Below are 20,850 nucleotides of genomic sequence, written 5' to 3' on the forward strand. Positions count from 1 at the left end.
AGCTGGAATTGGTGAGATCTGCGTCACTGCAATGAGAGCTCAGAAAACCAGGCTGTTCAGAGCCACTGGCTTGGCTGGGTTTGTTTTTGCTGATGTGCCTGGCTGGAAATTGCACATCAACAGAGATTCAGGACAACTTGTGCTCTCAACACACAGCAGTGCCATCCCATTAGTGCAGCTGAGAGCCAAATTTGTCCTCGAGAGTTTTGAGGCTCTGAAATAAACAAAATACACCCAGGTATCATGCAATGCCTAATTTCAATTTCTAATTCATCAATTTGGAACAGTAGAAATCTTCCTCTGGGTAAATCTGGCCAGTATGAAGACTTTACAGAAACAAATGGAGATCAAAGAAAGCCTTGCTGAAAATTACAGAGCTATCCACTCGGGGGTCTTCCCAGTCTGAAATGGAACAATTATCACCTTAATTAAGCCTGATCCATTGGAAAGCATTAAGCTTTTAGTGACAGAAAAGTGGTTCCTGAAAGATGACGGCTTTTAAAAATTCTGATTATGCCAGTTTATTTCAATTCATTCTACATCATCTTGTAAAAAAACCCACCAGTACAAAACAGCACAGGTGATTACTCTCGGATCCCCAGCACATTTCCTTTAATGATTAAAAGGATATTTAATAGCTAGTGCTTACTCTATTTCTTCTTTCTGACTTAACAGCACTAAACAAAATTCTTTGCAAATTACTTTTTTCCTATTTTTTTAAATACTCTTGATCAGTGAAGGGGAAAATGGAGCAGTAACTCTGCTGCCTTTTGTTTGCCCAATACTACTTCCAAGTTTAATTCATGCATTCTTAAATGAACACAGAGCAGTTGCTCTTCTAAAGAATTAAGTGGGGAATGAGAGCAAGTAAATTACTGAGCCTGTCATTTGGATCACTGAGTCGCATCGCTGTTTTGCAGGACTTCATGTGGTCCAGAATTTTAATGTGGAATGCAATTGATTTGTATGTGTTGCTTGTGCAAAGCGGATGGCGGGGGGGCGGGAAACCTGCAGTGGGGACCCCAGAAGTGACAGCTGAGCTGAGGAGCTCTGCCTGGCCCAGTCTTCCCCTCCCCTCAGTAACTCATTCCTGCCCCCATGATACAACTCCATTTCATGTAACTGAAACAAAAATCATAAAATGAGATAAAAACAAAGATGAAAAATATGTGCTTGCAAAGCTGAATTGACAAATGTTGTGTGTGGCTGGGATGCACCCAGAAGAACAAGCAGACTAAAACCATGAAACCTGTTAGTAAGTGACATTAATTGCTGGCTTCACCTAATACTGTCAGACATCACCATCATTTCAACAAAGAACCACGGTATGATTATAACAAATAATGTTATGCTGATGTAACAGTTAATACAATTATCACCTAGGTTGTTATAAAATGGCTAGAAGCAGCACTAATTAAAAGCATCAAGATAACCCAATTCTCAGCACATGCAAAGCACATGAGATGCAGGAGTTCAGCTCCCATGCGACTGAAATCTCAAACAACCCCGAAGCCCTTTGTATTTAAAACAGCGTCAGTCTACAATAATAGCTTAGAAGAAAAAAGACCACGTTACATCTCTGAAAAACATTTTTCTTCATAAAACACCTAAAAAATTTCAGGTTTAGCTGGGATCACTTATTCCTCATGTAATCTTGGGACCAAGTTCTGTTCATGCTTACATGAATGCCAGAACTGTCAGAGCCTGATATGCAGGTGAGAACAAAATTCTGTGTCTTTTTTTAACTGGGTGGCCAATATAACCACGTGCTCATAGACACCAGGGTCCGGTTGCTCTTTGTCCTGACAACCAGGCCCACACAATTCATTGTGATAATCCTAGGTAAGTCCTATCCCATGTGTTTACATGAGATTCAGTGCTGAAGAGGGCCTTTCACTAAAGAAACCTTCAGCTTTAAATGTGTTCTTACAGAGCCCACAGCTCATGTTGTCTCCTACAACTGGAAACTTCTGGCACCTTTAGTGCTATGTAGCAATTCCACTCACTTCTGGAAATGACAAAGGGACTAATAACTCTTCTTGAGCCGCGGGCACAGAAACCACCCTGCTGCCATGCAGCCAAGGCGCTCCTGGGGCCAAGTGACAGGCTGTGACTAGGAAGGCCCCGTGGCTCTCACCTTGTTGAGGCTGCGTGCGGCGCTGTCCTTCCCGCCGGGAGTCAGGTTGCGGAGCTGCACGTCCAGCAGGTTGACGAGCTGCACCATGGCGGACACGGAGTAGGCGATGTCCCCGGCGTACAGGTGGTTCCTGGTGTGCTCCGCCAGCTCCCGTGCGATGTTGGCGGCCATCTCCCCCGACCGCATCTGCGGGGCACAAAGCAGAGGGAAAGGTTGTGATTTATTAAAAAAAAATGGATACTGATCTAGTACCAATATCCAGCTGTGATGGACAAAGACTCTCTAACAGTTTAAAGCTAGAAAGTGTATGTTTGCTGCAATGCCGGACAGCGTGCTGGATAGCTCCCAAATACACACCGCCATTTACAGGGGATTACAGAGTTCTTTTACCTATACAAGTATTGAATATCCAAAATACAAATGCATATTCATAACTTTGATACAACCCATTTCCCACTTAGTGTGGTAATTACTTCAAAAGCTATTAAGCATGCGTAGTTTGTTCTCAAAATGAGTCAGTGGTCCCTTTCATGGGGAGGGTCCCAAAATGAGGAAGTAAATGAAGTCTTCCTTGTTCTGACCTTTCTACCTTATCAATGCAAATATGACAAATGAACTCTTGGTAGAACTCCCCTTCCTTGTCTTCAATTGGTTTCAGAACAGAGGAGGCCTACAATTGTCTTATGTTCCTAAAGTTATTTATCAGTTTCTATATTCTTCATTATAAACCCAGCTAACCAAACATTGTGTTGACAAGCAATCAATTATTAGTTAACTACTAACTCTTCACTTCATCAAGGCCTACCAATTTCTTTTAATTAACTCCAATAAAGCTTATCTCTAACTGAAATCTTAGCTCCTCTAAAATCTTTAAATTCCTTAAAGTTTATGTCTCACCACCTGGCTGCTGGTGACAAGTCACTCCAGTGCCTTCCAACCCCACACCATTAATCAGCTAAACTCCCCTCAAGAGGAAGAGGAAGGAAGACGGAATAGAAGCATTTCCCAAGAAGTCAACTACAACAAGATGGTTGTTGTGGTTTTATCATGAATAGTTTTTTGAGTACAGTTTTCCCAGTCAACTACAGTGGCTTCAACAATTTCTTCTCACTAGGCACTGTTTTCCATGGGTTTTCCATGCTAAGGAAGGCTTTAATTAGCTTGTCCCACTGGCTTACTGTGCCACTTGAAAAAAACCAATGTGAGTAGCCTCTCCTATCAAGAAAACGCAGTTTCTAATTCCAGAATTTTATGCAATGGCAAAGGGATGATTTTTATTACAGCTTCTGCACAGAAGAGTTCCTTGTAAAAGGAGCAAAAAAAGATGACATAACCCATAGAAACAAGAGCAAAAAGTTCACTATTTCCATCTTATTGATTTAATAATCAGGAGCTAATTTATCACTTGGCATCACTTGCCACACTAGCCACTGATAATGAGGCTAGTGACTCTCAGCACCTGTAAAAGCATTCCAACTCTAGAGTAAAAGGCTCAAGCAGAGGTCCACTAGAAGGGAAAAGCCAGCAGAGAGGTTGGCTGAATCTTCTACTGAAAGACTTGTATCATCTAGCTGAGCCACAAAACTCACAAAAAACCTGCAGGGAAATTCACTGTGTAATTATTTGAGAAAATCTCACTCTTTCCCTGCTTTTCCTACTTTTTTGCTCTCCCTATCTGGTACCCCTTTCCTCTTCTGTGCCATGGGGTTTTGGGACAGGGCAACTGGCCCCGTGTCCTTTTCATGAGCAGCCCACTACAAAAATACCACTGCAGTTTGCTGGTCTTTTATTCATTATCTACCAGTCTGTGATCTGGAATGCAAACCCACGTGGAATATGCCTGGGACAAGGAGAAATTATACAGGATGACACATAAATGAAGTTCCCACTTCTCTGTCAGACTCAATGGCAAACTCTGCTGTGCTTTTCATATGAATTTTCAATTGTCTTATCTACCAACAGCTAGAAATCAGATATTTCTCTTGTTCCCTCACTTTCTGGTGCTTATTATAAAAGCAAGATTCTAGGGAAAGATTATAGGCTGAGCTTCTACCTCTCTGTAAATCAATTAGCTGAGTTATAAATGAATAACTTATTTCCATCAATTTGACAGCAAAAGCCAATCTGATTTAATGAAATCTAACTCAAGATGTTCATATGCTTGTCTTCAGGGAATTAACGCATATGATGATACAGAGAAGATAAATAAAGGAGATAATATGTTGTTCTTCCCATTAGAGCAATGATAAGATATATTCAAAAACTGAATTATTTCTTTCTTGTTACACTGAAGGCTAATGTCATAGAAACCAGATCCTATTCTTACAGCTGCCTGCTCTCCTAAGCAGCTGAAGGGAGCCACACATCAGCACAGAGGCTGAATTTTGACCTCTGCTGCTGGCTCTCAGAACTTCAAAGAATGACTGCATCAAATCCCTTTACATAGAGAAATCAATTTCAACCTTTTCCTGCAGTTCATTGCTGAAGCTTAGCATGTATCGTGATACATTGTTTGTGTAAGCTCTGCAGAAAACTGTGGGAATTCAAGATATTTTTTACAGATACACCACAGTAAAACCAGAAGCCCCACTACCCAATATTTGACGTTTGCATTTTCCCTTGGACCACACACCTAAGCAAACTGGCACACTCAGAGAAAATGCAGGTCAGCTGCTACAAAGGCAAGCAAAAGAGTTTCCTTTCCCTTCAGGCTGCTGCTGTTCCTATCTGTCTGCAAAACCAATATAAGCTGGTCACTAATTATCTCTTTTCCTTTTTTCTTGGACTCACCCTAAAATTGCAAATTTGAGGAATTATATGCGGCCAAATAAACACAAAAAATAGGCAGCAATGGAAGAAACGCCCGAGAAAAAGGCAAACTAAAGCTCAGTCTGTGAACTCCTGGGACACAGAAGTATTTATCCAAAGTTATCTTACACACCCAGGTTTCCTGAGAACACATATTGGCCATTTTTCTGGGAAAATGTTTTTGGCTGGCAGGTAATGAAACTACATCCTAGGGCTGACAATTCCGCACCTACACACAGTCACATAGAATGTGCACTGTCTCAGCAGTGCTGAGACACTCCTTCCACTCTGGCATGAGAGGGATGTCTAGGATGATGGCTGTGTGACACATTAATGCTGATTTCACCAATTCTTGGGAGCTTTTTCCACTGAAATTGAAGTGTCTCCTATGCAGTGCTGTCAAACCCAACTTCTCTTATGAGTCCCAAATGGACTGAATACTCCAGATAAGTATCTGGTCTCTTATAACAACAGGACTGAACCCTTTTCTTTTTTCTTTTTTTTGGTTAATTCTACATAATGCTCAGCAAAGCTTACTGCTACCCAAGAGGATGCATTACTTACTTCCTTCCTATAAATTACTTCTCCACATCTTTCTCTTCATTACTGCCACATGAAAGATGAGCTCTTTATGTTATTTCTCCCAAAACATGTAATACTCTTTAACCCAGACACTGACATAGTTACATATGAATACAGCAACAACCCCTGGAGGATCTCCATGGCTCAAGCTGATATTGAGAGGCAAGTAAGAAGCAGGGAAAATATGTGTAAGTATCTGACCTTTCTACTGTGAGGCCTGAGAATGATAAAAGGAATTAAAAATAATACATCTCTCCCAGATATGACACTGCTTTTTAACATTTTCTACCCTGATTATGAAAAAATTAAAATTAAAATCTAAATAGGATTCTGGGATAAAAGAAAACATTCTGTTCAAACAAATTTGAAACCAAATTTTTGTTTTCTGTGGTTTTTCGGCCTATTTTTTCTTACCTTTTACAAACATTAAAACTAGTCTCGGAATGCTAATTTAAAGGAGCGAAAATATGTTTCTTGCCAAAAATGCCAACATACAAAACACAGTTTTATAGGTGTGCCAAAAAAATTGTTCCCCTTTTCCTTTTGAGAGGACAGGATTCAGGCCAGATTTACAAATGATCATTGGCACACCTGAAATCCCTCTGTTTAACACTCTGCTAACATTTTCCAAGTTTGTGCCACTATCTTGCACCTTTTTATGAGTGAAAGGACTCCGAAATAATAGGTTTTGGAGAGGACATATTCTCCTGCCTGTTTCATATATGCCAACAAATAGAAGAAGGGAGTTTTGTCTGGAAAGACAAAGAAAGACCTATCTTTCTCAGAAGAAACCCAACTGCAAAAGAGGACATTAGAATAAAAATGAGAGTAATTGCAAGAAAGTAAGTATTTAGGGAGGAAAATTCAGATGAAATAAGAAATATGCTGAGAAGTGAGCAAATTAACTAAAACACCAAGAGTCATAAAGGCACAAGTATTTTCCTGTAGCCTTCTGAAGAGACAAACTGATAAATAAAAAAAAGATGGCAAGAAAGACCAAACTTTAAAAACAGTACAGATGGACTGGTCAGGTGGAAAGACCACGAAGCTGATGCTGTTTTCTGGAGGAACAAACATCTGACAGGTTTCACCAGGCACCATTAGCTCCCAGCAGTCAGGTAGCAAGCCTGTAAGAGGGGCTGTGGGCTAACTTCTGACACTGCAAAGCTTTCATGGCATTTCTCCTTCCCTGGCAGGAATTTCAATATATGTGTCTGCATTCACAGAAAAGAGTCAGAGCATATCTACCATTCTTTCCTTTTTTATTTCTGAATCACAGAAACATTTAGGTTGGAAAAAAAAAATCTCAAAAATTACCAATTCCAACCTATGACCGAACACCGAAATGTCAGGTAGACCCTGACATTGAGTACCACATCCAGCCTTTCCTTAAACACCTCCAGACACAGTGACTCTACCACCTCCCTGGGCAGCCCAGTCCAGAGCCTAATCATCCTTTCAATGAATAAATGCCTCCTGATGCTAAAACCTAAACCTCCCCTGGCACAGCTTGTGTCCTCTTTTCTTTTTGCCAGCTGTCTGGGAGAAGAGACAATGCTCTCCATAGATTACAGCAGACCTAGAGAACACTGAAATAGTGGCTATGAAACTATGGTATTGAACCAACTTAAACTGCAGTTAATGACCCTTTAATAAGCCACCCTCTGTGGCATCTGCTCCATCCAATTCATGATGGTGCTCTGAAAACAGACTGCCAAAAGCAACTTGGATGGAGGATTTCATTATGCTGTCATCTGGACTGCAACTGCACCCTCAGAACTGGACACAACAATGTGGGGATGTCTACAATAAAACCTTACTCTCCCTGTAACACACACCCAAGTAGATCTACAAGACCTCAGGAAGGTGCTACAAATCCTGAGGTTCACCTGCTCTTTGGGAGTACACAATCCAGGCCACTCAGGAGGGCATGTGCTTTAGATTTACAGATTAAAGCTTTCTGTGCATTTGCGAAGGGCACAACTTTTTCTGTTCTGCTACAAAAGAGGCCTCCTCTCTCCCAGAGGTTTGAAGCTGAGCATAGCAGTGCCTGTCCTCCCAGGCAGCACCCACAGCTAAAAGCTGCAGGAAGGAAGAGACATCTCCAGGCAAGTCACACACCGCACTAAGGATGGCACTGATAAAAGCAAGAAGCAAAACAAACAGGCTGAGACTGAAAGTGTGACCTCATGATCAGGATGATGCAATGTATCCAAAGCTGACCTTTTTGCTTCCTGTTGCTGCTTGACTCTAGAAATAAGCCGGGTAGCAGTGCATAATTCAATCGCACTGGCAAGTTCATTCTCCCGCTCCGTTACGAGGGCATGGTAGGCACCAACAATAAAGTTAATGTCAGGAGGCCAATGAATTGCTGAGGAGAACATTTGTTCTGATCTTCCATCAAGCACAATAACTCTAATGGAAGCTAGGAAGCGGCTGTAAAACCTAATACCATGATGCAAGCAGGCAAACACCCAATCTACAGTCTGAGCACAGCGGGAGAAGGAGAAGAAGTAATCATTCTTACTTCACTACACAGATATGAAAGCAAGCACAGCATTTCCCTGCCATCCTTTCTGGCTTGGCTGAAATCCCTCCAGGGATCCCATCACCGTTCTCCCTGAGCAGTTTGGATCCTGCAGATGTCAGATTTTTGGGAGACAAAGCAGATCAGGAATGAAGACACTCTGAGCAGGTATGAGCCCTGGCTGACAAAGAAGTATTTTTACCCATTTTGTCAGCTGTGCTGCAGCTGCAGTGGGCTGAGTGACCAGGAGAGCTGGGGATGCAGGGTGTAACCAGCCCTGCCCTCACAGCACAGCTGGCTTACTGCTCCCTCTAGCTGTCCCCACAGCAGAAGGAGGAGAAGCTGGTTTGACTTAGAGGCAGAAGGCTCCATTTTCATCTTCAGAGAGGTGCTGGAGCAAATCTGCAAGCTTTGGGAAGCATCCCATTCACAGCAGGGATGCTAGAAACCAGTGCTTGATTTATGGATGAGTCAGTCTCCATCTTTAAGTGCAGTGATGATTTTCAAGCCTCTTGCTTGGGCAGGGAAACCAAATGGCTATTGGTTATTTCATATGCAATTTAAAACTGTATTTACTGTAAGCATCCTACTGAATCTTAAAGGCAGGACATACCTATCTGCCAAAAGATGAGTTGGTGGGGAATAAGACTGGCTGAACAGAGAGCTTTGGCTAGAATACAAAAAAAAAAAAAATAAGGAGAACTTATGGCCTCTGGAGAAAGGACAGATAACAAAGGAGGACTACAAGCATCTTGTGAGGTTATACAGGAAGAAAATTAGCAGGGCTAAAGCTCAACTAGAACTTTGCCTGTCTGCTGCCAAAAAACACAATAAAAATTGGATATGAGGGAAATATAGTGACAAAGAATGAGGAAATAGTTGAGGTGGTAGTTATTGCCTTCTTTGGCTCAGTCTTTAACAGCAAGACCAGGGTACCCAGGTTGTCCTCAGGGTACCCAGCACCCAAAGCTGGAAGATAGGGACGGGGAGCAGAAGAAAACCCTCACAATCCAGGAAAAAAATGGTCAGTGACATGATACACCATTTACACAACCACAGATCTATGGGGCTGGATGAGATCCACCCATGGGTACTGACGGAACTTGCAGAGGAGCTTATTGAGCCACTTTCCATCATTTATCAGCAGCCCTGGCTAACTGGGGGTATCCTAGTGCACTGGAAGTTGAAAATGCAATGCAATATCATGGAGCAGATCATGCTGAGTGCCCTCACGTGGCATGTGCAGGATTTGGACAGGATGGATTGATGGGCCAGGGCCAATGGTATGAGGTTCAATAAGGCCAAGTGCAGGTCCTGCCCTTGGGTCACAACAACACCATGTAGCAGTACAGGCTGGGGAAGGGTAACTGGAAAGCTGCCCAGCAGAAAACAAGAGACAGCTGTGTGCCCAGGTGGCCAAGAAGGCCAATGGCATCCTGCCCTGTTTGAGAAACAGTGTGGATAGCAGGGCCAGGGCACTGATTGTCCCCTATACTGGGCACTGGTGAGACCACACCTCGAGTGCTGTGTCCAGTTCTGGGCCCCTCACTACAAGTAGGACCTTGAGGTGCTGGAGGAAGTCCAGAGAAGGGCAACAGAGCTGGGGAAAGCTCTGGAGCACAAGGCTTATGAGGAGCTGCTAAGGCAGCTGAGGATGTTTAGTGTGGAGAAAAGGAGGCTCGGAGGGACCTCATCCCTCTTTATAACTACTTGAAAGGAGGTTGTAGCAAGGTGGGTGTCAGTCTCTTCTCTTGGTAAGAAATGATAGGACAAGAAGAAACCACCTGAGATTGCACCAGGAAAGGTTTGTATTGGACATTAGAGAGTGGTCAAGAGAGTGGTCAAGCATTGGAACAGACCACAGGGAAGTGGCTGAGTCACTATTCCTGGAGGGATTTAAAACATGTGTAGACATGGCACTTAGGGACATGGATTAGTGGTGGATGTGGCAGTGTTGGTGAATGGTTGGACCCAATGACCTGAGAGGTCTTTTTCCAATATGAATGTTTCAACAACTGTAACCCCAACACAAACCCCTAGGTGAGCCTTGCAAGGCTTTCCCCTCAAAAGTCACTCCTAAAAAGTCTCGATGTTTTGTAACAGCCGTCATTGAGGTTGGGTCACATATCTCAAGATCCCAATGAATTCCCACTCAGGCCAAAAACTTAGATTCAGGGTCATCTCATTGATTCCCCAAGTCCTTTCTACTGACTGGAAGAAGAAGGCATTTAATGCTGAACGTAACTAAATTCCTTCAGGAAAAAAGAAAATAAATCTAGTCCCAGTTGTAACCTGCTGGGCATTTCTCAAAACTTGCCTTGTTCAATTTTAGCCTACTTTGAAAGCATGTAACAAATTAAATGGGGCCCATTTGTTACGCAAATGATAGCTAGGGTTTCAAATAAAATAAGCCTAACCTTGATGGAGATTTCATCAGTGCAGGCTATTATTTCCCTCTGCTAATGGCTAACGGCCTAGTCATCTTCACCAAGCAGCAAGAGGTCTCCCAGCTGCCTGGGTGAATTATGGCTGGAGTAAGTAATATTAACCCCTCCAGGGGAAGTACATAGGTCATAAAACAAGAGCTGCACACAGCTGCTAATGCCAGCAAAGGCAGCCTGTGCTCATCAGCTTGCTGGGTGAATGGCAGGAGAGGGACAGAAGGGCTTTGTAGTGACTGTGCCATATCACAGCAACCCCACATTAATTGATGTTTTCCTTTGTGGAGGGATGGGTCCTGCACAGGACCAAGGAATGGTCTTGCACAGACGAAGCAAGATAGGGATGACCAGTGCTAGCAATTCACAGATTATTAGGTCTCAGTTTAGATGGGGGGCAGAGAGGAGAATGTCCAAGTGTCTTGTCTGTGGAGTGACCCCATCCCACTGACCAGTGGCTCTTTGGGAGCTCTGTGTCACTACTGTGCAGCAGCACAGCTCACTTGCAACGCCAGGACTTGCTCACTCTGGCTAAAGGAGTGAATAAATCCCCACAAACTGCTATAATAAAGATTCAGCCCACAGACTCCGTGGCGTAAACACACATCTGGTCTCTGTTTGTAATGAAATCAGCTGAAAGCACCATTGTGCATTAATAACAAAAATGCTCAACATATTGCTACCAAATAAGCTCTGCTTGTCTTGAACTTCTATTGTCACATGTTAATGCACTCTTAACACTGATAAATGATGAAGTGCTAGAAAACATTCATCAAGGGACTTAAAAGTCAAAAGATAGGCATTACTGCAGCATTGTTTTCTATTCCACCAGTTCTTTTATAATTTGGGCAGAAGTTAAAAACAGAAAGTCAGGGGCACAAAACAAACATTTCACATTGAGCCTGCCTTTCTTTGGTAAAGATTTCTTAACTATGGGGTTTATCCAGTGCTTGCGTGACATGAAAAAATCCTTGAGGATGCATGAAAGGGCGTTTCCTTTTTCAACAATTCAGTACTTTCCATATGTCCACCCACCTCCTCCTCCTTCTTCTTGCCACGAACAAGAAATGTCATTCATTCTAGTTTAACTCCACTCTTTAGTCCTTCTTCTTTGCCTTCCCTTACCCTTTCTGCCTTAATTTCCATGAGACACTTGCTTTCTCCTTGAAATTCTTGGCTACTCTGCATGGTTCGTGCTTTATGTGTGACTGTTGATTCTTTTGGGTTCCTTGTGTGAGAAAAGCAGGGAGCTGAGCAAGCTCACTGTGCAGACTCAGAGTGGTCAACACATGGGAAGGGTTTTACCTTTTGAGTGATGTGGTTGATCCAGGGTGAAGAGCAGTTGCTAAGATCAGGTCCTTGGGGTTCCCAGATACCATCAGGCGCGAGACACCGGAAAGTTGCAACACCTGTAATAGGAAAGTTGCTGTGTTCAGTCAGACTGGTTGCATTTTGCCCCTGGAACCCCATGTCAAAGGCTTTTGGAAGCTTATTAGTGCTCAGGTCTTGAGTAGCAGACTTCTGAGTCATCTCAGTCTCCCATCATCTCAGTCCCTTAAGGGCCCTAAGACATAAAAGACCCATAATGTTGTGCAGGAATATTATTTCCAATTTGGCAAACAGCAATTACAGACAGAGGACATGCAGGAAAAGTGCCAGGTACTAAGAAATCAGAAGCAGATCTCAAACACTGAGCCAACACCTTGAGTGGTCTGCCCCACTGCTGGTGATTAGGGATCAGACCCTGTGCCTCATCATCCTTGCAGCTTTATGAAGATTTTATGTCTCTGAATCATCATTACAACATTTGGGTGGAAACACACAAAAGTTTGAACGCTACAGATGCCAAGATATAATGGCTGGGGTTTACTGTCAGCCCCCAGCTGTCAAGAGGGACTTTGGAAGAGAGTTTTGTTTGGGAAGTGCTGCCCAATCCCTGCTGGAAAAGGCAGCAAAATGCCTCAGACCCCTTTAGACAAAGAGAAGTGCTAACATATCACAGCTTTGAACAAGTTGCGTGAATCACTGAGACTGGAGATGAGAAAGGCTTATTGGCCATTCCGTATCCATAAGTTGGGCTATTGTCTTTTCCTTAGCTATTTTCATCCTGTCCTTAGCTCTTGTGCTTAGGAAAGGACTCCCTGCATCCATCCTTCATTTTCCGTCTTCTCTTCCTTTTTACAGCTTTGGTTCAGAATACCCTTTCCCCTCTCTGGGAATCACATCAGACTTTTGGCGTTAGTTTTACCAAGCAGGGCTGGAAAAGACAGCAAAAATATTCTTTACCTATTCTCACCCCTGACACCTTTCCATGCTCCTCATTCCTTAACATATATTTTATCAGTCTGTCCTCACTAAATTCCAGACTGAGTCAGTACTCATATACACAGGTGTGAATGGCTCTTCAGGAGGGGAGAATTAACACTGAGTCTCTCCTCTACAAGCCAGATCCCTTTAGCCCTCATTTTCAGGCAATTTCCTCCACTTTTAAGATTTCTTCTTTGAAAGAGAACTTTTGGGGCTGGACAGCAAGACTAGCATGAAAAATAACTATTTTTAGAAAACTGCATTTGTTAAACCACAGCAAACTGAACCGTATGCCAAAACCCATTCTAAGTGTGATTATGTTTCAAATTGAACAGAAAATTTCCAAAAGCAACATTTTTCAAGAAAACAATTGTGGGAAGAGCAGAAGAAAAGGAGCAAAATCCAATAAGCAATAAACCATTTTGAAAGACTTGGCTTTGTTTCCCCGCCTCCAGTTTCCCAGTTGATCATACTGGATGCTGGCTGCAGTTAAAAAAAATCACTCACATTGGTTCAGGAGCTTGAAAGTACAAGTTTTGTTGATTTCCTTCCCTGTCCCCTCTCTTAGCAAAACAAGCAAAGAATTAGCCACCAACACATCAGTTAGTAAGCCTAGGGGCTACAAATACAAGCAAAACCAGGTAAGGCTCATCATACACAACTTCTGGAAGCACAGGCTCTCCCAGCACATTCCCAAAGGGTTTTTAGCACTGGTTGCACACTGACAAAGTGTTATAGCAAGTGAAGACAGCCTGCTGTGTCCCCCCACCCCCTGACTCACCTATGGAGCCCAAGGGACAGGGCTGCTTGGCCAGCTGGCCCTGCCGAGTGCGGGACCACATGATGTCGCGGGCCTCCATGGGGTCGCAGCTCTCTGCCCCGGCTGGAGGCAGCTGGGAGGAGGCAGGTGGCAGGTGTGTGGTCATTTCATCAGGGACATCAGCCATGGGGGATGGCGTGCTGGTGCTCCTGTTCCTCCTGCCTGAGGCCGACGTGGTGGTGGTGCGGCCTGTGGTGCTGGTGGCCATGCGCGGTGTGGTGCTGGCAGCAGTGCTCCCCGGGCCCAGAGCCCCCGAGGTGGATACTCCTGAAACCAAGGCAGAAATGGTTAGAAGGAGGAAGGGATCCTCAAGTCTAGGTCCTGAGGATGTCCCCTCTGATGGCTGCGGGGCTGTGCAGGGTGTAACTGGAGCTACGACCAAGGCAAGGCTTTCTGCACAAGCCGCCTTTCAGAGACAAGCCAGAGCAAACAGTGAGAGAAGCACACAGAGGGGTAATGATCACTGCAGCACAACTGATTTTCCAAAAGCACTAGCATCTGATGAAAATAAAGCAGCACTTTATGCCTTCACAATTTTTATTCCTGGCATTTTAATGCAAAAATCTTACTTCCCATCTTCTAGGGAACACCTAACAGAGAAGTGCTTTTAATTGTTAAGTGCTGCTGAAGACCCGGCTGGTTTGGACAGAAAAATGTTTTCCATGGTGCCATAAAAAAAAAAAAAAAGAAAAAAAAAGGCAACAAAAACCAACAAAACCCAAAACCAAACCACAAATCTATTCCCAAAATCAAAAGTGCACAGAGGGATGAACACAAGGCTGCACTCTGGAGCAAGCCATCAATTTTCTCTGAGGTTCGTGCTTTGCTGCACCATCCCAAGAGCAATGCCTGGCCCCTTGATCTCAAGGCCACGTGACACAAGCAGAAAAGCATGTCAGCCCAGCCAGATCCTGGAGACTTTAATGCTCAGTAGGCTAATTCATTGAAAACCTGCAATGAGCAGTCAAGCAGCAAGAGGTGGGAAACCTGCTTTAGAAGTGCATTAACCCACGTATATCCTGCAATAGCTGCACCAAGTGTTGAGTGTGTGGGGAATACTGAGGGATGCCCACCTTACAGATACCTTATTTAACCTCTTATTTAGTCCAAGGTGCTTGCACAGACTGGAGCTTCACAGGGATCTGTCTATGGCTTGGCCTGAAACATCAGGTGGGGGAACTGAAGCAGGCTGCCCCCAGCTGTTCTCCCATCACCCCTGCTATGCCATGTCACACACAGCTCGTGGAAAAGCTTGCTTCTTCCATCTCCTTTACCTCTCTCAAAGATAAGCACCCTCCAGCTTCTCTCAGCATAAAACTTGTTCTCCAGTTGAGTCCCAGATATTCACAACTGCCCCCTCAATCCCTGTCTGAGAAAATTTTCGGGCTGACTGTGAAATGCAGGTAAGGAAGCAATATAAAAAGGCTTGTTTTGATCCATTTTCACTCTGATTTCCATGCTGTAACACCTCACTACCATCCTGTCTCTACCAGGATCCAAAAAGCCTTCAGTCACTGCTCCATGTCCAGCAACAGGAAATGGAGTTTCTACACTAATTCACCTGAGCACCAGGACACTAATCTGAAAACAAGTCTCCAACACTCAGTGATCAGGTTTTCCAGCCTTCTCCTGCCACCTCCCTTTCACCGTGAACCCTGAGTTTAAATGAATTCTGAAAAATACAATGCAAAAACCATGCAGATCCTGCATGTTTGTGCAGGATCTTTTCTCTCAGATTTCTTCCAGTTTCTGCTCAAAGCTGCACTCGGTCACCAAGCAATGATTTCCCCCTGATGTTACAGGGAGGACTAAAATTTGTAGAGAACTTCAGCAAATATTACACTTTTACTGCAACAGGACTTAATAAAAGTACATTTTATTTCTTCATAATATAGATTAGTCTGGTAGATAGCAACCTGTAAAATGTTTCCCATTTACTCTTACAATAACAAGTTATTTTCCTTCTGCAAAACTACCTATGCCATGCACAAAGGAACTGAGTAGACACAGCAGATAGCAGACACATAGCAGTTTCAAAGTCAAAGCTAGCAAACCCTGTTTAAAATAATTCTTACAGTCATGTGTGAGCGCATAGAAACATATAGTGAGCACCCTGGAGCTCCCCTTAATCCACATGCAGGAGATCTGCATTTTTAAGCCTAGTTTTCATTGAAAATCATTGAATATCCCACGGCATGCTGGTTTTGGAATAGCTCTGGCAAGTTTACTGTAGCAGATAGGTACATAGGATTTAATGGCATTTTCCTTCAGCCATAAAAAAATGAGCTGTTTTATCTTTCATAAACCCCCTGGCACCAGTGTCAAAATCTCTTTGAGGGCTTGTTCTTCCAACTTTTTTCTTGTTCCACTGGGCTTTCTTGCTGCTTTTGAAAATAAACACATCCGCCATTTACATAGGACAAGTTGTAAGGCGACATGAAAGAGCTGCCTCCGAGTTGCCTAACGGAGTGAGACGGATGGGATACCACTGAGCTGAGTTCAAAGGTTTGATTATTCAGAGTCAACTTGGTAATGAGCTCCAGCAATCATGATCACCATGCTAACACCACCCAGTTTTTCACCAGGAAGCACCACTTGCCAATTTTGCTCACACAACCGTGTGCTTCAAAAACCAAGTTAATTGGTAAGGAGGTAAAGAACAGGGGATCAGGATCATGTACATATAAATGATTCTCAAATCCAAGCAAAACCATGAAGAGACTGCAACCTGTGTAAAAACACCTAAATCCTGCAGCACAGAACAGAGATCAAACCTCTAGATTAACTCAGGCTGCCAATAAACTGTGAATTTTTAACCTGGGGGAAAGCAGCGCTGCAGCACTGCTTCAACAGAGGGATTCTTCAAACAATGTTTCACAACACAATTTTTGCTCCAGGACAAGCACCTTTAAAAACCACCAATACTACTACAACTAGAAATGTAGAAACTTAACTATTTTATTTTCACTGTTTGTTTTACCATGCATTGCCACATCAAGCCTATAAAGTTTTTGGATAAGACTCAGTTTTTATTCCTTACAAATCCAAGACTGCTGACTTTGATTCCATGAAGCAGGGCGCTGCGATAGGAATTTTCAGTGCTCCCAAGAAAGCAATTTATGGCTGTGGAAACATTTCTTCCCCAGAAACACCCCAAAGTGATACTTCACTTTTTTCTTTCCCGCTCTATCTAGAGAACTGGCAGTAATAGCAGAAGACTAAGTTTTGCCATCATTCAGATTAAAGCTGCAGCCATAAAAAAAACAAACCCCAAAACATTTCCAGCGTCCGCAAGGGAGCAATTGCAACTCTCAGAGGAGCCTCTCTCTACTCAAGGCACATTTGACTAGCAAGAAAATAGAGATTTTTAGGTTTTTCCCTTCTCTTTTTTATTTCCCAACCTCCTCATAGAGCTCAGGCTTGTGGAGGCAGATTTTTGCTTGGTGGAAGGAAAATCATGACAGAGATTTGTTCATATATAAATAATGGACTGTCTTTTCCTCCATTTCTCTCTGTTCCCCCTTCCTGAAGTGGTGACATGACAAGTGACCAGCACTTTGTCATGAAGAAACTCCACCACGTGTCATAATAACCACAATGTGGTTCAATGCTCTGCTCACCTCGTCCTGGTGCTCCCAGACATAGGAGACTGCTTTTTTTGTTTTCCTATCACAAAAGCAGCTTTGATTGCAAGAAAGGCTATTTGCTACCTTTTCTCTCATTTTTCTTAAATTTTGGCACCTAGGTCTCCAGCCAATAACCCGGTGTACTCAATAATACTTAATCAGAGATATCATGCACTTTCTGTCCCATGAGTGAAGATAACCAGGTGCCCCTCGAGCAGAAATTGCTGAGAGGATTTCCTGGGTGAGGCTCCCTGGCTTTGGTGGGGTAAGGGATGACAAGAGACATCCATCAAGCCGTCCCCCTGGGGTCACAATCCAAAGGTTCAGCCTGCAGGCTGCGTGCTACGAGCCAGCACTTGCTCACGTAATTGGAAGGAGAGGCTGCACTCCAAGTTCCACGCTCAAGGTCCAAGCAAACCACGATGACTTCACTCTCTGGCGAGTCCTGCATTCCTGAGCCTGACGCTCAAGGAGAAGGGATGGGGTGCTGGCAGCCAGGAGGCCCTGCCTGCTCCCTGTGCTGCACCTAAAGCAGGGCTGGACCAAGTGAGCTACAACTAATCCAGCAGCCCAACAGCAGCAATGCTAGCGTTCTCTTGTGCATGTCCAGACTCCATTTATACATGTTGCTGCTACACAAAGGTAAATGGAGCACTGAAGGAGTTGGGAAGGCTGCAAGAAGCACAAAATCTGGAGGTCCCTCCCTTTCCTCCCTCCCTGTAGTTTTGCCCTTTTCATATTTGGCGACCACATCCTTTGCTTACAGCATCCCTTTTATCATTTCTTCCACTGAAAGATGGTGCAAGTTTTACATAGCAAGTAAGAAGGTTTAGGCATGCGTTGAAAGAAGCATCACAAAACCCCACAAACCAAATACAATTGGAGGATTATATCACAGCTGTTTTTCTCTTCCCTGTCACATAAACGCATCTCATGGGAATTAATTTTCTACAGGCATTTTCAAACACATTTCAGAACATCTTCTGAAACTCCCTAGAAAAACAGTAATATTTGAAAGTAAATATATTCCCACTTTCTTTTGCCTTTTTTTTGTTTTTGTGTGGGTTTTTTTTTTTTCAAAGAACTCCACGTGAGGTAACAGAAGAGGATGATGAAAAGAAGCACCTACACAGACAGCACCAACTCATTAACACACTGTTGGATTGCAAAGTTACACTGAGCCTATGTTAAAGACATCACCCTGCAAAACCTTCACATGGTAAATGTCTGCTGGAAGACCAAAAGCCACATGCTGGTGCCACTCCAGAGCTGCGAGCCAGGGAACCGACAAGGTGAGATTAGCCCCTAAATTATGTACAGCTCCTTCCACGTGTTTGAGAGCAACTATGATTTATTTTTACTGCAGGCGAAGGCCAAGTCGGCCTCACATCAAACATCTGAACAGTTCTCCCCTCCGCTCACACATGCCATTATTTTGGGAAGCTGAGCCAGAATCCTGCGTGTGAACATAAGTTCACACGCTGCTTTTGGGGAAGTTGGGATTGTGGAGCTTTATTTACTGACACTGACAAAAGGCTTGCAAACCCATTGATGGAAAGATTACATATGCAGTGGCCCCAGAGTGCTCAACGTGGCACGTTGTCTTCACCAACACAACTGCACACAGCCCTGTGCTGTGAAAAAGTCGCATCAAGTATGATACACAGCTCTTCCTTTTCCTGCCTCTTAACTAACACAAGGGAACGAGGGAAAGCAGAGGAGGATGCTGCATCTGAGAGATCTGAGAGAAGGAACAGCCATTCCCTTGTGGACAGCTGACAAATGGAAAAATCACTTCCTGGATTTTCTTTTTTTCCTATTTCTTCTAGCAGGAGATCAGTTTTTTGTGCCCAAGGCTACTCTGCCCACATATGAGTGCTCTGCTGGGCTCGTGCAGATGCTGCAATGGATATGGGCCATATGCTGAGCTCCTGTGCTGAGAGGAAGCCTACAGCAGCAGTCCAAGACATGGTGCAGACTCGGTTGTTTCAAGGCACTTCAAGCTGGAATCACTTAACACACTGGGACTTTCCTCTGAGTCTCAGTCGCAGCACTTAACATAAACAACCAAGAATGAGAGCCAAAGTGAGAGAAATCAGTACAACAGGCTCAAGCTCACTCAAACTGCTCCAGCTCGTCCTTTTCACTGCAGCACCACTCTCAGCAATACACCCAAAAAGCCACTGAATGCATCCATTTTCAACAGGCAAAAGGTATGCAGACCAGAGCCCTTTTGACTCAAAACTCTGCATTTCTGACAATGATCAACAGTTCATTCCACATGCTGGATTGCTACAGAAAGGCTGTTCTGTCAAAAACATTGTCAGTATTATTGCATATTTCTAGGTTTTGCCTGAAAAAAGTAAGAACCCAAACAGCAGCCTGACTGCATTTTCGTGAAATATCAACTTTTATGCTTCTGTAGGACTTTTGTGGGGGTGTGCATATGTCAGCACTTAATACTTTTTCTGTCTCCAAACAGCTCTTAATGTCAGGTCCCCAATTTAGCTGTCATTTGAATAAAAGAAGATACTTCTTTATTTTCTTCTTTTTTTTCTCTCTGACCCATTCTTCTCCAAGAAACTACTGGATCCTGCTAAAAATATGCAACTTCAGAGACATCAGACAAAATTTTAACTGTTATTTTGCAGCACATATCTAGCAACACCAGGAGATGAATGGGTACAGCGCAGGAGCATCACCTGTTGTCTTCACCATGGTCCTCTTCTATCAGAAGACAATTCCAAAAGTCTTATCTCTGGTTTCCTGCCCAGGACCTCTGCCAAATCCACCTTTGTGAACCTCCTGTACCCTCTAGCAACCATCCAGTGAGGGTATTAAAGCCTTATTGCTTGTTCCAGGCTTTGCAACTGATTCTGAATGCAGAAATTTACCTGGACCATTGTGCACAAGACACAAAAAAATGGAGCATTTCTTTCAACATCATGCTGCAATGCTCTTAGAAATGCACATGAACTATGCCCATAGGGAAAGATTACAGAAGAGATGATCTAATAGACAGTAGATCAGGATTTATTATAAATGGACAAATCTAATAGTTTTTAGAGTTCAGTTCAAGGGCTATTTTTAGGCACTCTAGCTTCGATTCACTCTGGTTCTCAAAAATACTGTCAGATGTGGTTGCAGTTACTTTGAATTTCTGGATTTGAATGTATAAAATCTTATTTTCTCTTTTTTTTTTCTTCTTCCAATCCACATGTGGCTTCGCACAGGGGAAAAAAAGAAGCATACAATCTTTTTTTTAAGGACATACCAGCTGTGTGTTATTACTGGATGTATGGAGTGAACTTCTAACCTCCTAAACAATCACTGTCCCTTGGCATGATTCACATCCATCAGAGCCAGTGGTGCAGATCTTATGCACTGTCTTCCAACCTGAATCCTTCAAACTCTATTAAAGAGAAGTCTGGAAGGAATTCCCCAGTATCCCATTGTTAGAGAAATCACTTTTGATTTGAGTAACAGGTGCTGTCAGTTTTTCATTCAGACCACATTAGGGTGCAGACACGTGAGCACTGCGTATTCACAGCTTTAAGAGATTTACTGGCTCAGACTGCCAGCTTTTTTGGGTTTTTTATCTTTTA

General features: G+C 43.4%; 1 protein-coding gene across 25 annotated transcripts in view; it reads right to left on the reverse strand.

Annotated features, from left to right (window-relative positions):
• The window catches only part of ADGRL3 (adhesion G protein-coupled receptor L3), a 498,089-nt gene that overhangs the window by 90,051 nt on the left and 387,188 nt on the right, over window positions 1–20,850 (reverse strand). For all 25 annotated transcript variants that reach the window (XR_010439890.1, XM_064711138.1, XM_064711142.1 and 22 more), the window contains 3 exons: window positions 13,581–13,886; window positions 11,798–11,901; window positions 2,138–2,323 (listed from right to left, as the gene is read on the reverse strand). Coding sequence is in view for 24 of the 25 variants with exons in the window: in XM_064711138.1 (XP_064567208.1) it covers window positions 2,138–2,323; window positions 11,798–11,901; window positions 13,581–13,886 (596 nt within the window). In the remaining variant the exon portion in view is untranslated. The remainder of the gene's footprint in view (window positions 1–2,137; window positions 2,324–11,797; window positions 11,902–13,580; window positions 13,887–20,850) is intronic.

The sequence above is a fragment of the Zonotrichia leucophrys genome, chromosome 4 (assembly GCF_028769735.1).
Source record: "Zonotrichia leucophrys gambelii isolate GWCS_2022_RI chromosome 4, RI_Zleu_2.0, whole genome shotgun sequence".
Taxonomy (NCBI): domain Eukaryota; kingdom Metazoa; phylum Chordata; class Aves; order Passeriformes; family Passerellidae; genus Zonotrichia; species Zonotrichia leucophrys.